Source organism: Myxocyprinus asiaticus, chromosome 49 (assembly GCF_019703515.2).
Source record: "Myxocyprinus asiaticus isolate MX2 ecotype Aquarium Trade chromosome 49, UBuf_Myxa_2, whole genome shotgun sequence".
Classification (NCBI taxonomy): Eukaryota; Metazoa; Chordata; class Actinopteri; order Cypriniformes; family Catostomidae; genus Myxocyprinus; species Myxocyprinus asiaticus.
Genome location: NC_059392.1, coordinates 23148044 through 23165907, shown reverse-complemented (window position 1 = coordinate 23165907; position 17864 = coordinate 23148044). Strand labels below are relative to the sequence as shown.

General features: G+C 37.8%; 2 protein-coding genes across 3 annotated transcripts in view; one reads left to right on the top strand and one right to left on the bottom strand.

Moving 5' to 3' along the window:
• The window catches only part of LOC127438445 (dystroglycan 1-like), a 49983-nt gene extending 36231 nt beyond the window's left edge, over window positions 1–13752 (top strand). For both annotated transcript variants that reach the window (XM_051694043.1, XM_051694044.1), the window contains exon 3: window positions 6680–13752. In XM_051694043.1, the coding sequence (XP_051550003.1) occupies window positions 6680–8953 (2274 nt within the window). In that variant the 3' untranslated portion in view covers window positions 8954–13752. The remainder of the gene's footprint in view (window positions 1–6679) is intronic.
• Window positions 1–17864, bottom strand: part of LOC127438444 (metabotropic glutamate receptor 7-like) — a 647223-nt gene that overhangs the window by 63383 nt on the left and 565976 nt on the right. The gene's annotated exons all lie outside the window — the stretch shown is intronic.

The window sequence follows — 17864 nt, the reverse complement described above, 5'->3', positions numbered from 1 at the left end:
GAGTTTTTCTTTGTATCCAGAACAGTTCTTCTGGCAGTTGTGGCTGAAATCTTTCTTGGTCTACCTGACCTTGGCTTGGTATCAAGAGATCCCTGAATTTTCCACTTAGTGATTGAACAGTACTGGCTGGCATTTTCAAGGCTTTGGATATCTTTTTATATCCTTTTCCATCTTTATAAAGTTCCATTACCTTGTTACGCAGGTCTTTTGACAATTCTTTTCTGCTCCCCATGACTCAGTATCTAGCCTGCTCAGTGCATCCACATGAGAGCTAACAAATTCATTGACTATTTATACACAGACACTGATTGCAATTTAAAAAGCCACAGGTGTGGGAAATGAACCTACACAAACATTCAAGGGTATTGAATAGCCAGACAACTATGTGATGATAAATGGCTTCATATGATCACTATCCTTAAATAAAATACTATTTTCAAGATCAATGCCAAAATTTCTGCCAGGGTATGCAAACTTTTGAGCACAACTGTATTTTTTCAGCAAAAATGATTGAGTTGTGCGAGTGATCCCACTCTGCGCTCTCCTGTAAGATGATGCCAGAGATGACGTGCGCGGCACACACGTGAAACACAGATGCGCGTGTCAGATGAGAAGCTTATTAAGCTCTTATAAAGAGCTAAAAGCAAGATGAATTTCATTGAATTTGCTTTGGCGACCGCCTATTTTTTTTAAAAAATTAATTTTTTTTAATGCCATAAAAACTACCTCTAAATCGGCCAATCTGTGATCAGTGATCGGCCAATTGTACCTAGATTCAGAGAACTAACCCCTAAGGGAGAGGACAAAGATACTGCAAATGAGTATAAAGACGAATTAAAAAACAGACATTTGAATACAAATTATTCTTGATTTTTCAGAATCAAAACAAACACTTAATATGATTAACAAGAAAATAAAAATAAATAAAGCCTAATTTTTTGCTTGAATGTGAATAAAATAGATGTGAGTATATAAAATAGATACTACTATTAAAATAGAACTAGTATTAAAACTAGAATAAAATTATTAGACAAATTATTAGAAATAATAAAGTTGTTTCATTGCAATGGACATAGCAGGTCCATCATTACTTTGGACATTGTTAAATAAAAAAAGGAACTTTAGTTGTTTATTCAGTGTTTTTAAATCACTTTCTATAAAAAAAATAAAAAAAAATAAATTGTATATCATTATATATATTGTCATCGACCAAAAAAATATAAATTTTTGCTTTTATCGGCCATGCCTGCTCTCTATATGTTTGTGATATTGTAGTCGTTAGATGCGTCTTGAGTCCCTTCTATGGGATTTTTTCACCTATTTGAAAAAGCCATATTATTTGAGGTATGCTTAATGCCCGTTGCGCAAATTAATATTTATGGTTAGGAGTTTGTTCAGATCTCTAACCCCAAGTTTGAGCAATAGTACTATTATCAAACACATTTTCCAGGTTTTAGCTGAAAAGCCCTATTTTTAATAACCTTACGTTGTAGTCTGTTTTGGGGTTGTTTCGAAACTAATTCTGTAGTATCTTGTTGAGTCAGCTAAGTCCTCAGGCACCTGTTCACACCAAAAACCAGCACCATAATTTCCATGAAACATTCGGACTCTCAGATATTCATAAATAACCTACTGTGCAAAAGACCCTTTGAAGTCACTGACCTACTTCATGCTTTTACGTTTCTTGCCTCATTTTATCAAAAAGGAACCGAGGGGATAAGCTTGAAAGAGAGAAAATCGAAGCTTATAAACATCCCCTTGTCCTGTTTTGAACGTAAATAAAAAAAAAACCCACTATGCTCTAGTCTTAAACATCAAAGGCAACTGACGATTGCTCAAACATCTCTCGAGTTTTAATAAAAAGTGGCAGATGTTTCAGATGCTGTTAATGCCATTTCTGTTTGAACGAGAGAATCTGCTTTCCTCTCTCTCCATCTCCCTTGTCCTTTCATTTCTCTGAATTCCTCTCCTCCTCGTCTGTGACGGCAGAAATCTTCGTCTTCTCCCCAGCCCCTCCCTTTTTCAGCACAAAGACTGGCACTGAAACCTAATTAGCCTCAGCAGCGAGGCAATGGAAAAGTTGTATTCCTGCAGACGATAATAAAAATGGCTTTGGAAATTTGGAGTCACTTTATGTTGATGTGCAGATGTAACTCAAGATAGCTCCATATTCGCCTTTTGTTATGATATTGCCTGCTTAGCAACCAGCTTTTACTGTGCTAGTGTCATGGCAGGCTAGAATTACTCTACCGCATCATTGCCCTTTCGCCTTTATGCAGTCTCGACAGGATTGTCGATTTTAGAAACAAGACCTGCTTGTGCATATTTATAGGCTAGTTTTGAAACAAACAGAATGAAACGTCCCAGCTTGAGTGAATGAATCAACGGGAACCTGCCCTGAAGTTCGTTTTATGTCCACTAGAGGGCAGTTAGTGCTTGACTGGTTAAATGTCCTTGACTGTTCTCCTTGTGATTGTTTCAGGAAATGGACCTCTGAGGATTTGCACCATAAATGAATGCCTCTTTTACTCTTTATCCCTATGTCTCTCCACTCTTTGCTGTACTGTGCTGAAGTCACTAGGTCCTATTAAACAGAGTGGAATATTTTCAATTCATTTGGGAGGGGAGGGGAGGGGGGGGGGGATCAATATTTTAAATAGATTGTAGCTCCCAATACTTTATTAATATTCTAATGCCTTCAGTTATTTTTTTATCAATAATAACATTTTCGTTACATTTATCATATAATTTTTTTTGGGGATAGAATGAGATTGATTACCACTCACTGCAAAATTAGGTCAACAAACAGATATTTCTATTCCAACAACCTAAGAAAATTTGGCACTTGTTGTGTAAAGCACCAAAGTGAGTAAAATTAGTAACAAGCAAGTAAAAGTTAAACCGTTTTGAATCGCAAAACACTTATTATATTTACTGTATTTATTTAAATTAGTGACTACATGGACCACACCCACCAGTCTGTGAAAGACAAGTGACATCACAATCTCACTAGGTGCAATTTTTGCTCTTTCATAATGTGCCTGTGTTCCAATAACAATCCACGATAAGAACATTCATGAATTTTGTGTACACTGCCGAAATATCTTTTCGTTCTCTTGCACATTCACAGATTTTTCCTTTGTTCATGCTTGTTCTACAACATGGATCAAAGGCTGACATTCCCTCCTCACCAAATAGCAATTTAAAGTTTTATTATAAACAAACAGCAGCTCTCCCGGTGAGCCTTTATTCTATTTTTCTTTTCTTTCCACTTCTGAAAAATGTCAGCACACAGAATTGGCATTCATTTGATAGCTTTCATTTATCTGGATAAGGTAGTGGAAATGGGCCACCAATGGTCACTTGAAATCTGTTTTGATATCTGTGACACAGGCAGCTCCGTCTTGCAAATCCCTCTCTTGAGTGACCTGAACACACCCCACATTTCATTTGTAATTTTCGGCAGAAAAATGGGTCATGTTCCACAGCACTCTGCAAAAAGGCCTGCCGTTATCCCTAGGTAAGAAGAGCGGGCTATTTTCAAAGATCATTCTTTGTCGTCATTCTGTCTCAAAATTAGAAGTCACTTCTCAAAATGTGACGGCCCTTTTATTAAAAAAAAAAAAAAAAAGTACTAATGAATTTAGAGACCAAGATGAGTGGAATAGCATTAATTTTTAACCAAAGAAAGTGGGTTAGAACAGTCGTTTCTTGTAAACATTTGCTTGGCCAAACTGAAGGGCACTCCTTCTTCATTTTCCATGCCAGTTCCCCCACCACACCTTTTGTTTCCATTGCTTTCTCTAATATCACAAAGACATGCCTGAACCTACTCCTTCAAGAACTATGAATGTTATCTTTGCAGCTGTCTTCATATCCCAACAATGGAATCTTTTCTTCCAGCAGACTCCCCCGCAAGTGTGCTCGAACAATGGGCGGCTTTATTCGGCCCACAGCGAAGTGAGTTTCAATTTATCCATGTAATTCCTTCATTTCAGAGGTGTAAAGTTTATTCTTATTAGACCTTTTTAGATTCTGATACTAAAAGCCTATTGCTGAGATGAGAGGTCCTAAGGTTTGTAAAAACCGTGTCCTTTTGTTTTTGTGGCTCTGGGACGTGGAGAAGGAATCACTGCTGGGGAAAAACAAAACAAAAAAAGACTGGTCTGTTTGCTGGTTTGAACAGAGACCAGCTTGACCATATGAAGACCAGCTTGTCCAGAGTAGGGGAGACAAGGTAGACAAGCTGGTTTAAGACCAACGTTTTATTTTTTTTATTTTTTTAAGATAGGATTTTTCTGGAAATCAGGTCTTACTTTCCCCCTCTACATGTGCCATTCAAACCATCATGATGCAACTGAAATATGAAGGAAAACTAACAAACATCTTCCAAAAATTATTGTTGTTGACCATCCTCAATGCAATATTTGCTGCCTTTTCTTGTTTTCTTCACTTGAGTCAATAGAAACATGCCTTTGGCAGAAGTTATACTGTCTTTAGTGTGGGTTGCATGAATCATCACTATGGAAACTGTGGTTTCCTAAATGTCAGTGTGTGTGTGTGTGTGTGTGTGTGTGTGTGTGTGTGTGTGTGTGGCAGGTTTTTTTTTTTTTTTTTTTTTTTGCTGGTGACGGTCCTGCTCTAGTTTCAGAGAGTGGCGTTGAAGAGCTGCTTCAGTCAGCACTGCACTAGCTAGCGGCACCCTCTAGCGTCTGTGTTCGGGATGCACTGAGCAGTGTAGTAATATGAGATGATCCACATTTATCAGATTACAGATGATCCCTTCCCAAATTTCGGCTATAGACTTCATAACTTCTGCACTCTGTTTGGGTGGTTTTGTGCTGATTAACAATAGCTATTTGTTTGTCAAGAATTACGTAATATTAACACTTTACAATAAAGTTCTATTTGTTAACATTAGTAAATGGGTTTGGATTATTCCCTGTCTGCAGTCTTGGCTCGGTCCTGCTTTTTTGTCCTTTGGTGATCATGTGCTTGCTAAGTCCACTGAAAGTAGAAGCATGCCATCTGTGCCATATGACTTGTTTTATTGCAGGGATTGTATCAATTTGACTGCAAAGAGAACAATATGGTAGTATGCACCAGTGGATTAGATCTGTTAGACCAGTCTCGCTGTGGTGTTTACAGACAGCGATGCAAAACATAAGTATAGATTCGGTTGAGTGCCAAATTAATTGTTTAATTGAAGGATAATTCTAGGATTGATCGTAGTTTGACATGTATACTTGATGACTATGCTTTACTGTATTTAAAAAAAAATAGTCTACCCCCATGTTGTTCCAAACCTGTTTGAGTAATGTTAGATAGAATAATCAGGCTGCTCTGTTCCATACAATGAATGTGAATGGGGACGGATGCTGTCAAGCTCCAAAAATGTAGTATGACAACTTAAATTTTGGCCTGTTCCTATCGGGTGGTTAGAGAAAGCTACTAATTTAGTTGGCAAGACATATGGGATACATTTGTGGTGCTTTTTGTCAATATTGGTGTCCATCCTCATTCACTGTCATTGAATGCAAAAGAGCAGTGTTAATATCTAACATCAGATCTAAAATCTAAAATCCCCTTTAGTGGTGCAGGAAAGAAACATTCATAAGGTTTTGGAACAACGTCATGAGTAAATGATGAGAGTATTTTCATTCTTGAGTGAACTAACCCTTTAAGCCTACAAAGTACCACTTTCCAGTGTGAAGAATGTACCATCTGAAGTCCAGCAATGTTGGTGTTTTAAGCACACTATCAATCAACAAGACTATAGATCAGTCTATAATTAGACTCTCACCTGAATTATTAACATCTCTCTAAGAGATCAAATAGTTTCACGATCAGATTTGCACACATGCTCTGACTGGTTGATAAGAACCTTCAAAAGCAGCACTGAAGAGAGAGTTGTGGGGCTGGAGGATTTTGTGTCTAAAAAAATTGAAGCCTGTCAATTGAAACAAAAAGCCCAGATGCTGATGCCCTCATTCCCCGGTCGACTGATGTGTACTGGTTAGAGTTTTAATGACCCAACCCATAAGCACTGGCTCTACATAATGTATGAACCAGGGTTTATTAACAATCAAATTAAGCGGCTGAAAGCAAAGGATGCATATTGTTTTATTATTTGTTAAGAGACTTGTTTATGTTAATGGGTCATCTCAGTGCTATTGATTCATTATTGGTTATTTTTGACTGCGTGCTTATTGAACATCTCTCCAGCTGGTGAAGTAACAATCAAATTAAGCGGCTGAAAGCAAAGGATGTATTTTTGTATTTGTAAAGAGTCTTGTTAATATTAATGGATCATCTCAGTGCTATTGATTCATTATTTGTTATTTTTGACTGTGTGCTTATTGAACCGTATTGTAACACGGGGAGTTCTGTGCCACCTTGAGAGCATTCATTCTTTATATTCTTCACCCCTTCTGTCTTAAATTTGTGCTTGCAACCAGAAAAGATTGAATACAACAACTAAAAATGATATATCGTTGAGAAAAACAACTTTGATTCATGCGATAGGATGTTATGTTATGAAGCTGGATTTACTTTCAGATTCAAAGTATTTCAGCTTTGCAGTGCATATCTGGCATCGCTGTAATATTATTTGTCCTGTTATATTTGAAATATGAGTCATTTGGTTGCAGTTATCATTATTTCTCTTCCCGTTTTACAGATCACAGAAGCAAGCAAGGATGCACTCCCAGCATGGTTGCATTGGGATGCAGAGAGCGGCACACTTCAAGGCCTTCCTCTAGAGACAGATAAGGGCGTTCACTACATATCTGTTTCTGTGTCCAATGAGAGCCAAGTCTCCCAAAGCTCAGATGTGTTCTCCATTGAGGTGCACCCAGAGGAGCATGCTGATACGGACCCTTTTCAGCTTGCAATCCAATCAACCAGCAATGATGTCCAACCTTTTATCTGTGGCAATGAGGAACCCATAACAGTACTCACTGTTATTCTGGATGCTGACCTTACTAAGATGAGTTCCAAGCAGAGGGTGGAGCTACTTGCTAACATGAAAAAGTTCTCTGGAATGGGGCTTCAGCACATGAAAATTTTGCCTGTGGTAAACAACCGTTTGTTCGACATGTCCGCTTTCATGGCCGGCCCAGGAAATGCCAAAAAGGTGGTTGAAAATGGTGCCCTTTTGTCCTGGAAACTTGGCTGCAGTCTGGATCAAAGCAGCATTCCTGATATCAGTAGTGTTCAAGTTCCAGCAAAAGAGGGGACCATGTCTGAACAGTTAGGATATCCAGTGGTTGGATGGCATATCGCTAACAAGAAGCCTCATGTGCCCAAAAGGGTGCGAAGGCAGCTGAACAACACCCCCACCCCAATACCTTCATTACTCCCCCCAACAACTTACCCTGAGCCCCCCATCCGTATTGTTCCCACACCAACCTCACCTTCTATAGCTCCTACCTCAGATAGTTCTGCCCCACCTGTTCGTGGTCCTGTGCCACTGCCTGTGAAACCCACCATTCGAACCCAAAATCAAATTGCCTACACTCCAACCTTAGGTCCACCTCAGCCTACGAGAATAATGGACACCACCAGCACTATTGCCATCCAGCCCACCGTTACCAGGCCCATTTATGTTGGGCCCTCTGTGACCCCCGCAACACCCACCACCAGGAAACCAACAAAGAGACCTGGAAAAAAACAAAAGACTACACCTATACCAAGAGAACCTAAGACTACTACAACAACAAGACGCACCACTCCCTCAGTTGTGCTGCCTGATGGCAATATTAAACCACAGTTGCGTAACCCAATTGATCAGGTGAATGCCTATGTTGGCACATACTTTGAGGTAAAGGTTCCATCGGATACATTTTTCGACAAAGAGGATGGAACTACAGATAAGTTGAGGCTCACCTTGCGCAAGGGCAATGATGTGGTTGGTGATGACTCTTGGATACAGTTCAATAGTACAAGCCAGTTACTCTATGGATTACCAGACCAAGAACATGAAGGAAAACACGAGTATTTCATGCAGGCAACTGACAAAGGAGGTCTCTATGCAATTGATGCCTTTGAGGTCCGTGTCAATCGCTGGGGAAACAACGTCAAGCCACCAGTGCTGTTTACAGCAGTATTTGATGGGGATGCACATACAGTGACCAATGACATTCAGAAGAAGATCCTTCTTGTCAAGAAATTGGCCCAATCATTCGGTGATCGTAACAGCAGCACTGTTACAATGAAGAACATCATCAAGGGCTCCATCATAGTGGAATGGACTAACAACAGTCTTCAGCACAGCCCCTGTCCGAAAGAACAAATACAGCATTTGAGCAAAAGGATCTCGGATCATGAGGGTAGACCTTCTTCACAGTTCAGATATGCCATGGAACCAGACTTCAAGCCCTTAAATATCACTGTCAGAGGCACAGGAACATGCCGTAACTACATGTTTGTCCCGGCAGGTGAGATTCCAGATCCAACTCCTTCTTCTGTTACTCCTGCCATGGGGGCTGGAAGACAGAGTACAGATGATGTGTACCTTCACACAGTCATACCTGCTGTGGTGGTGGCAGCTATTTTGCTGATAGCGGGAATCATTGCCATGATCTGCTACCGTAAGAAACGCAAGGGCAAGCTGACTATCGAAGACCAGGCAACTTTCATTAAGAAAGGAGTGCCCATCATTTTTGCAGATGAGCTTGATGACTCCAAGCCACCCCCTTCTTCCAGCATGCCCCTTATCCTTCAGGAGGAAAAACCTCCTCTTCCACCTCCAGAGTATCCCAACATGGCTAGTCCAGAGACAACACCTCTCAACCAGGACCTTTTGGGAGAGTATACACCTCTACATGATGAGGATCCTAATGCCCCTCCTTACCAGCCTCCGCCACCCTTCTCTGTCCCAATGGAGGGTAAAGGATCTCGCCCCAAGAACATGACCCCCTACAGATCCCCACCCCCTTACGTGCCACCCTAATGTTTGTAGAACCCTCCAGAGCAGGAGGATGGGGAACTTTGTAGTTCCGCACCAATGTTGTCTCTTTGCATTACAGGATTTTTAATGGGGATGCTGCAAATCAGGGTTTGGGGTGTTTTTGTTAAACAGGACACTTAAAGGAGTGGTGGGAGGTGTGTGTGTGTGGGGTGGGGGGTGGGGGCATTCCAAGGAGATGGATGGCCTGCAAAGGACAGTATGAACAACCTTAGCCTCTGACTACTCTGGTTATTGCTAACTGTTGGGGATGTACCCTCCAGTCCTGGCGCTTTTGTGTCTAGATGGGCTTTTCGACTATTTTTTTTTTTTTATGTTTGTTTTTTTTGACTCCGAATCAAACTCCTTGCCTAACAGCACTCTTTCTACCTTCTGAATTCATTAATCTTGAATAATATAAGCAGACAATAAAACTGACTGCAGGTGCAAAAGGTTTCATAGAGAAATTCAATAACAGAGGGCGAATAAAAGAATGGCTTCGAGAGACTTGGACAGCCATGCAGACAGTTTTGTGGGATGTCGATTCATTATGGTTTTGCCTTTTAACACAAAATTAAACTTTTTTTTTTTTTATTGTTTTTCACATGTCTAGTTAAAATCAGTACAAGAAGAGGTAGCCAAAACGAGAGATTTGTTTAATTCACTGTATATTTGAAAATTGTTATGCTAGATCATCTTCATTTAATTTTTATTATAAATATATATTTTTTACTTTCTTTTTTCTTTTTTTTTTTTTTTTTTTTTTTTGGAAGTATTACACTGAAATGAACTATTTCCCACCCCTCAATCATGAAAATACAAATATTAACTCACTGCAAACATATCACAGTGGTTCTGACTTGAGATATATACATATAAACTGACTTGAGAGATATTCTATATACTGTAGCCTCTCGCCAGCCACGTGACACTTTTGGAGGAGGTAGTCTCGTGAGTGTCGTCTATGCAGATTCTGCCTTTGACCTGACAGGCTAGAGCCTGATATTGATCAAACTTAATCGTATTTCCCATAGGCTATTAAGAAATCTTGCAATTTAAATTGGATGTACAAGTTCATGGGGTCATTTAATCCTTAAAGTCCTCAAGTCAGAACCATCTATATACTGTTTCACCAGTTAAACTCAAGCTACTGATAGTCACTGAGACGAATTGCTGAATTTCAAAGACTCAGTTTAAGCAGCTCAAGCTTGACTTTCAGACGTTTTGTAGTATGTTTCGTTTTCTTTTATTATTATTATTATTATTATTATTATTATTATTATTATTTTTAAATATATATGTCAGTGATGATTATGGAGTATATGCCTTGGATCCACTCAAAATAATTCAAAATAAAGACTGAAGATTTTGAATAAGTCGACCCATTCTCTACACAATGGCATCGTTTATTAAATGTCCTGACATAATTATATATTTGCAGTTGAATGCCATATTTTGCCTTGGTGGTATCGCAGCAAGTGTCTTCTGTACATACTATTCTGCCTGTGGATATATCTGTATTTATAGTCTAAAAGTGTGTAAATCGGATATGATACAAAAAAAAAAAAAAAAGAGAGAAAAATATTTCTGTATGTTTTAGATGGGGGTGAATATTTTTTATATAGTTATGGTTATAAAAAACAAAAACATATTTGAGCAAAAATCTGCAGGAAAAAGGGGTAAAAACAAAGAACTGGACAAAATCTAGAAAAAACTATCAAAAAAGATTGATAAATCATGATCTAATTTTTTACAAAGATTTTGATACAGCCTCAAATTGTTTATTAAGAACAGTAAATATATAGTGTACTGCAATTTGTAAAACCTTAGTCTTGGTAATCAATTCATTATATAGCTTTTCCTCATGGATGTTTTTTTTTTTTTTTAAACAGGCGGATAGTGCTGCTCCTTGTAATAGCCTATTTTTTCTGATTTGTTTTATGCTCATTTGTTCTGAGTTTTGAGTTTTAAATTCAGAAGTGACAATTGCAATAATAAAGGTGTGATGTAGTCATGGCTGGTCAGTATGAAAATATGGTAGTGTGCAAGATCTGTGTGATACCACCTCAAGTCTGAGAACCCCTTGAATCAGATGTTTTGCTTCAGAGGAGGTTTTGTCTGGTTGTATTTTCTGGTTGTAATCGTAATTCATGTTTTAATGCTTCCATTTACCCTATATACATTTTTCAGACCTAAATCAATTTAGGTTGGATTTGATATGTTTCTTTGGTACGTACCAACAGTTTGAAGATTGAAATGTCTTGCTAAAAATCAGTAGGATTGAGGTATAAAGTCTTTTTTCATGCACCTATAACATTAAAAATGCTGTCGTTATTTATTCACTCTTATTAAAACCTGTATGACTTTTTTTTTTTTTTTTTTTTTTCTTCTTCGTCTTCTTCCATGGAACACAACAGGTAAACTTTTAAAGAATATTTTTGTCAGTCTTTTCTGTATATTGAATGTGAATGGGGACTGGATTTGGCAAGATCCAAACTGACAAAGCACCATGAAAGTATCATAAAAGTGGTCCATATGACAGTGGTATATATACGATGGTATAAACAATGCGGTATATTATTAGCCATAAAATAGCTTTGTATTAGGAACAGACTAAAATTAAACTGAGCTAGCTCTCCTTGGCGTGTTCATGAGAGCAGCAGCATTCCTGTTTGATACATGAATGAATCGGATGTGTTGGATCTTTTCAATGAACCGATTGATCCAGTTCGCAAACCCTTCTGAATGATTTGTTCACAAATGTAACTGTTCTGGCTCTTGGGTTCAATTCACTGACTCTGACAGTTCAGGGGATGATTATAAGTGACTAATAACTTAAAGAGCACCTATTATGGTTTTTCAAATATTACCTTTCATGTTGTGTGTTATATAGCTGTTTGTGAATGTAAAAAAGTCTGCAAAGTTTCAAAAATCAAAGTGCACGACAAATGGAGTTATTGACTCCCAAAAGAAAGAACCGATTCTGAACACCTGAAACGAGTCGTTAGTAATTCCAGACTTACTTCCTGTACTAACATATGTAATTTGGTAACAAATGGAGACCCGCTTCTGGTCTTCATTGGCTGCTCGCGAACAGCTTTGACCCGCTCTCAAACACTACACTAAGCGGTAGACCAATCACAACAGACTGGGACATCTGACCAATCAGAGCAGAGTAGGCTCTCTGAAAGGAGGAGTTTAGAATGAATCCTTTAGAACGGATCATTGAACGAGTCGTTTTTGACACTGGGAAAAAAAAAGGTAATGCTGCAGTTTAAATTTTTTATTTTATTTTTTTATTTTTTTTTATCTTTGATGCATGTAAATCTATTGTATGAGACCTGTAAAACAAAATTAGGCACATTTAAAAACCGTAATACGTGCTCTTTAAATTTCAGTCTGTTCCTCGCACAAAGCTATCATCTGACTTGGAATATAGCAGAGAGATAACTTATCATTTTTTTTTATTGTGCTTTGGTGAACTTTTTGAAGCTTGAAAGCCTCAGTGCCTATTCATTGAAATTGAATGGCAAAGAGCTATTACAAATGTTCAGAATTTCTTCTTTTTCGTTCCATGGAAGATTTGTCTTTGTTTGGCAAGACATGGGGGTGAGTAAATAATAGCATTTTCCTTTTTGGGTGAATTGTCCCTTCAAAGACTTTCTTTAAGGGTGCTGGTTTAATGTATCATTATCTCAAACATTCACTACATCTTGAAACAGCATTTACAAACTACCCGGAGAACGCAAACCAAAAGAAGAAAGTAATTGCTTAACGTAGTTCTTTTTCGTGGCCTTTTTAATGGTTTGTTTTGTGTTGCATTGTTAAACTACATTATTTATACATCATCAATGTAGCACTGAGTCTGTTGCAGTACAACTTACTTTCTCATTAGCACAATTCTGAATAAATGTTTTAGGTGAAAAAACCAAAGATGCAGATTACGAAATGGCTGTCATTTGCTTACATTGAGTCTGCTGCTTTACAACTTTACATTCTTCACTTACCATGTCAAATAAATAAAAGAAATGACAGATATCAAATGAAAACAATACTTATCCCTCTAACCCATTCAAAAATGTTTCCTGTAGACCACAAGCTCGGTGTTGTCAAAGTTACAGAGCATATTATTACATATGTCTATTCTGTATGGCTATTTTAAATCATCCCTAAAATGAGGATTTATTTAATCCAACCTGATCAGAATGTTGGCGAATGTAGGTTTTTGTTTGTCGAATCAAATCAGCCTTCATTTATGTACAGCATTCCAGTCTATTCCTTTTAAACTGGAATATCAAACTTTTATATTTGATGTTGATGATACTATATCTATAGAAGAGGGTGGTAAAATAGGGGAAACCGGTCAATATGTTTTTATTTTGTATATGAGTTATGTAATTGAGCAAGACCGAATCATTTCTATATTGTTTTATGCTCGTTATTCATTTTTAACATTTTGTCCAAGTTTTAACCATGTTATAAGGTCTGCAAGCTGTATTGCAAAGAAAAGTCAAACTGACAAAATATTGAATTTGAACTGTTAAGCAATGAATTTATAAAGGTGCTGCCACTGACCTTGGGGCCAGGTGTGACAGTGATACGGAAAATGAGACCATTTTATGCTATTCGAGTTCTGACAAATTGTGCAGGTACTGTGAGAACATGCAGGCTAGTACAGAATACTACACAAACGTAATGAGAGAAAATTCTTCAGTCATTCTCTTTCATGTTAAACAGCGTTGGTTAATTTATGCCACCAGACACTGTATGTTTGAATCTTGTATTAAAAAGTGTTCTCACCGGGAGTGTGTGTGGGTTCTTTAATAATACAGTATATGGTGGTTTAAGAGTTTTACATTTTCAAATTGACAATGATGTGATTAGAGAGTATGTTGCCAGATCATTCATAATCTGGAAGGGTAGGATTAAAGGGATGCTACTGGTTCAACACAAGATGAGCTGTACTGACAGCTTCAGGCCATGTCCAGTCTAATATGTTGTCGTTTGAAAACGCATCTTTTGCTCTACGATTTGGCCTTCGGTCCATAATGAGAAAGCGTTTTTGACAGGGAAAACGCAGCTTTTTCAAAACACTCTCCCAAGTGGATAAATATGAAAATGGCGTCTTTAAGTTGTAGTTTAGAGAGGGAAAATGGAGATATCTGATAAATGAATATTATTTGTTGTCATATGACCCAGTCATGTGATACATTCAACCCAGAACAATCAAGATGGTGGCCCATGTTGTAGCAGTGTTGATTTGTCTGCTATTCAATTTGATAGCATTGTTAAAGATAAATGTTACTTCGTACAGCCTTAACATTACATGCCTTCAAAGGCGATGGGAAGTTTACTCGGAATTGCTGTCCAGCGACAAATACGCTTTAAAACGGCAGTGTGGACAGAGCGTTTCGAAAATTAAAATGCCATTTTCAAATGTATCTGGATTTACGTGGATGTTGCCTCTGTTAAATGCTGTCAGTTAATACAGGCATTAATTCTGACTCGTCCTTCAGTTTGTAAAAACAAAAGATTGTGTTTACAGTAATGCATTTACAACAGACGTCTAAGATTAGTGAAATTCGTGGTTATGCATAATCAGACATAATGTGAATTTGACGACAGTATGTAGAAAGTTTTGCAGCTGAAATCGTTTTGTATTACGAAAATTCAAATCACTTCATTAGCTGAAGCTGGAAGTGTTGTTCAACGTATGGGCACGTGTGAGCTCCAGTTTCTGGGTGAAATAGCCACAGACTGGTGCCAACAGCCAGTTGTATTTTTGTTGAAAGTGATGTAATACAGTCAACAGGAATGCATTTATTATTTACCCTACACCTGTCAGTTCAGTAAAAATGAAATTTTTTGAGAGAAAAAGCAACCTCCTAATCATTGTTTATGTGAACACAATTACTTCCTGGTTTCCATGGGATCAGAACCCATGTCTCAGAGGTTGCATGCTTACTTTTTTCCATGTGCCGTGACGTCTCACGCAGTCGAGCACTCTAGCCTTTCAAAGTGTACTCTTTTGACCTTGAGCCAACCTTGACGCATTTAGCACACTACAATTGTTTTGTGATACACTTTCAGTAAAGCATACAAAGACACCAACTGTCTGTGTCTAGAAATACAAGGCTTCATGCATACAGTCCATACTGATAATAAAAATGTTCGTTATGTGTACTATGCACAACGCAAGACATACCGCCTTGCGGAAAAATGAAGGATACTTTGGTCTTTGGACTTCCATTGTAGTTTCAAGCCATGGAACGAGTCAAAATAATTGTCTGTGGACAGAAATGTTGTGGATACAGCGTAATTCATAAATTCGGGATGAGCAGATTCATTAGCAGATTTTTTTTTAATTACCCATTTCATAGCATCTTGCAATATTTGCTGCATTTTCAAAGGACCCTCCTCAGTAAGACCCCTCATTACCATCAAAGAACATGAACCCTCATGTAAGTGACCTTTTGGGAAGGGTACCCATCACAAAAACCTTTCGTTTTGTATGATCTGAAGCATCCAAGATGACGTTGCAGCCTTTAACCCCCCCTCCCCACCGCTGAGATCAAGAACGTGGCCAACAAGATTCATCTGTTCTCTGAGATAAATAGTTCACACCATGTCTGATCTGTTACTTTTCCTTTGTCTTAATTTAGAAGAAGGAACAAAACAGACAGGGGTGTCTCTTTTTTTCTGACAAATTGAGAGGGCACAGATGAAAGACTTGCAAGTACTAGGCTTGATGAATGTGTTTTTATTTACCTGGTTTCCCTTTTTCAAAAGAAAGTTTGTCAAATACTGTATATGCTACATAAGTTTCAGGTAGTTTCAAGATTGATAAGATTTTCACATCAACACCATTTCATTTACAAAGCTTTCCTACAGATTTTCTAAAGCACAAATACATTTGTAACCCTCACCACATGAATCTGCTGAAGTAGTCGCATTTTCTTTTTCCTTAATGGTTAAGAGAATGAAAATATCCAGTCATCCTGTAAATAGAATAATTATGTGCCTTCAGATATTTTAATAAAAATTCCTCCTTTCTTCAAACTGTACAGACCTCCCGAAGGACAAGATTTTCTCATCTCCACAAGGAATACAACACTAAGCCCTTAAAGATTCTAATGCAAGGCAATGTAGCAGTTTACAAGTAGTTTTAGTGCAGGGTACATATGAAGATTAAAGGCATTTTGCCTCAAAGGACGCCTCCTGTTAAAGCGTACAGATGGTTTTGTCTCCATACTGTGGTGTTTACTTAACCATGGGCATTAGGATGGATGAGCCACTTATTTCCCCCAGATACTGCAATGATGTTCCTACAAAACACAAACAGGAGATGGAAAATACTTGTTTGGAATACTTTGCTGGAGTTATATTCAATGCAGTGTCAAGGTTATTGGTGTGTTTTTGGTTTGACCTATTAAATTTTAAAAATGGACATGTATTAAACTTACCATACTTGGGAAGTTTCACAATATGCTGAATATTTTACTAGCTCATAACTCACTGATGAGGTATACATCACTAACAAGAATGTACTATGAAAATACCATGGAATTTTTAAAGAACCTTGGAATACTATGAAAATTCCATGGTAGTGCCATCCGATAACTACCACTGAACCGCCACTTTTGGAATGGGATCAATGTATTTAAGAGTGTATTTTAATAGTTTGATGGTGTTTGTTGTTGCGGTACCACTAAACAGCTGGCATTGACTGGTCTTGGATATGTTATGTAAAGAGTAGAAATTTGTCACTAGCTAAAAGAAAAATCCATGATTGTATACTTAAGTGAGACTGTTCCCATTTTAAATCAGAACTTGAATGTAGAACACAGACACAAATACATAAACAATGTTTGTTTTGTACCCCTATTGTTTTATCTGTTTCTTTCAGATGCCACACAGTAGACAGTGGCAATTCATCATCTCATATGCGTTTGATGCAGCGCTGCAAAGCATGCGGTTGCGAACATCAAGCTGAAAATCTAGGACTCCACGTGGCGACACAGGCAGGATTCATTCCCAAGATCTGCTCACAACATGCTGGAAATCTGGATTGGTATTCTGCTGGGTCTCAGTATGGGATCTGTATTGAGCACATCTGCAGTATATATATATATATATATATATGTAGGAGGAGTGGAAAAATGTACTTTAATATGGTAAGCCGTGTTGTCTGCAGCCTCTGAGAGTTATTACTCTGGATGGGCTTGTCAACATACTAGATGTGCAAGCATTTTTTGATAAATTACTATGAGGTAAAACACATTTTAAAATGCATGTTTTTGTTTTGAAGGAAATGGTTCACAAACTTTTTGCACATTACAACAAACCACCATGATGTCATGTAAATGTCATGGTATATAAATATGCTAATCATTCAGTCCATATCAAAATACAATGGTATCACCATAGTACTATCATAGTATTACCATGTTTTTTGACATGTCCCATGGAGTACCTGGGTGAATCATTCAGAAACATGATATATATCAAAGTATGGTGGTATTAGCATGTTTTTGACATATACCATAGTAAACTTGGAAGTACCTAGGAGATACAACGGTATATAGATATGGTATCACCATATTTTTGGTAGTATGATAGTATTACCATGTTGTATTACTGTACCATGGTAATGTCATTGTATTCTTGGAAGTACATTATAGAATAATTTGGTGCCATAAAAGAAAGTATATCAAAGTTCATGGTATTAACCTGTTATTTTTATTACAATTTTATTAAAACAGCGCAAACCCTATTCTTCTCACCACAACGGTTCTGTACAGAACGGTTTTCTGAGTTACCATAGACTATCAGTTCAAACCAGTCTGGCCATTCTCTGTTGACCTCTCTCATCAACAAGTCATTTCCGTCAACAGAACTGCCGCTCACCGGATGTTTG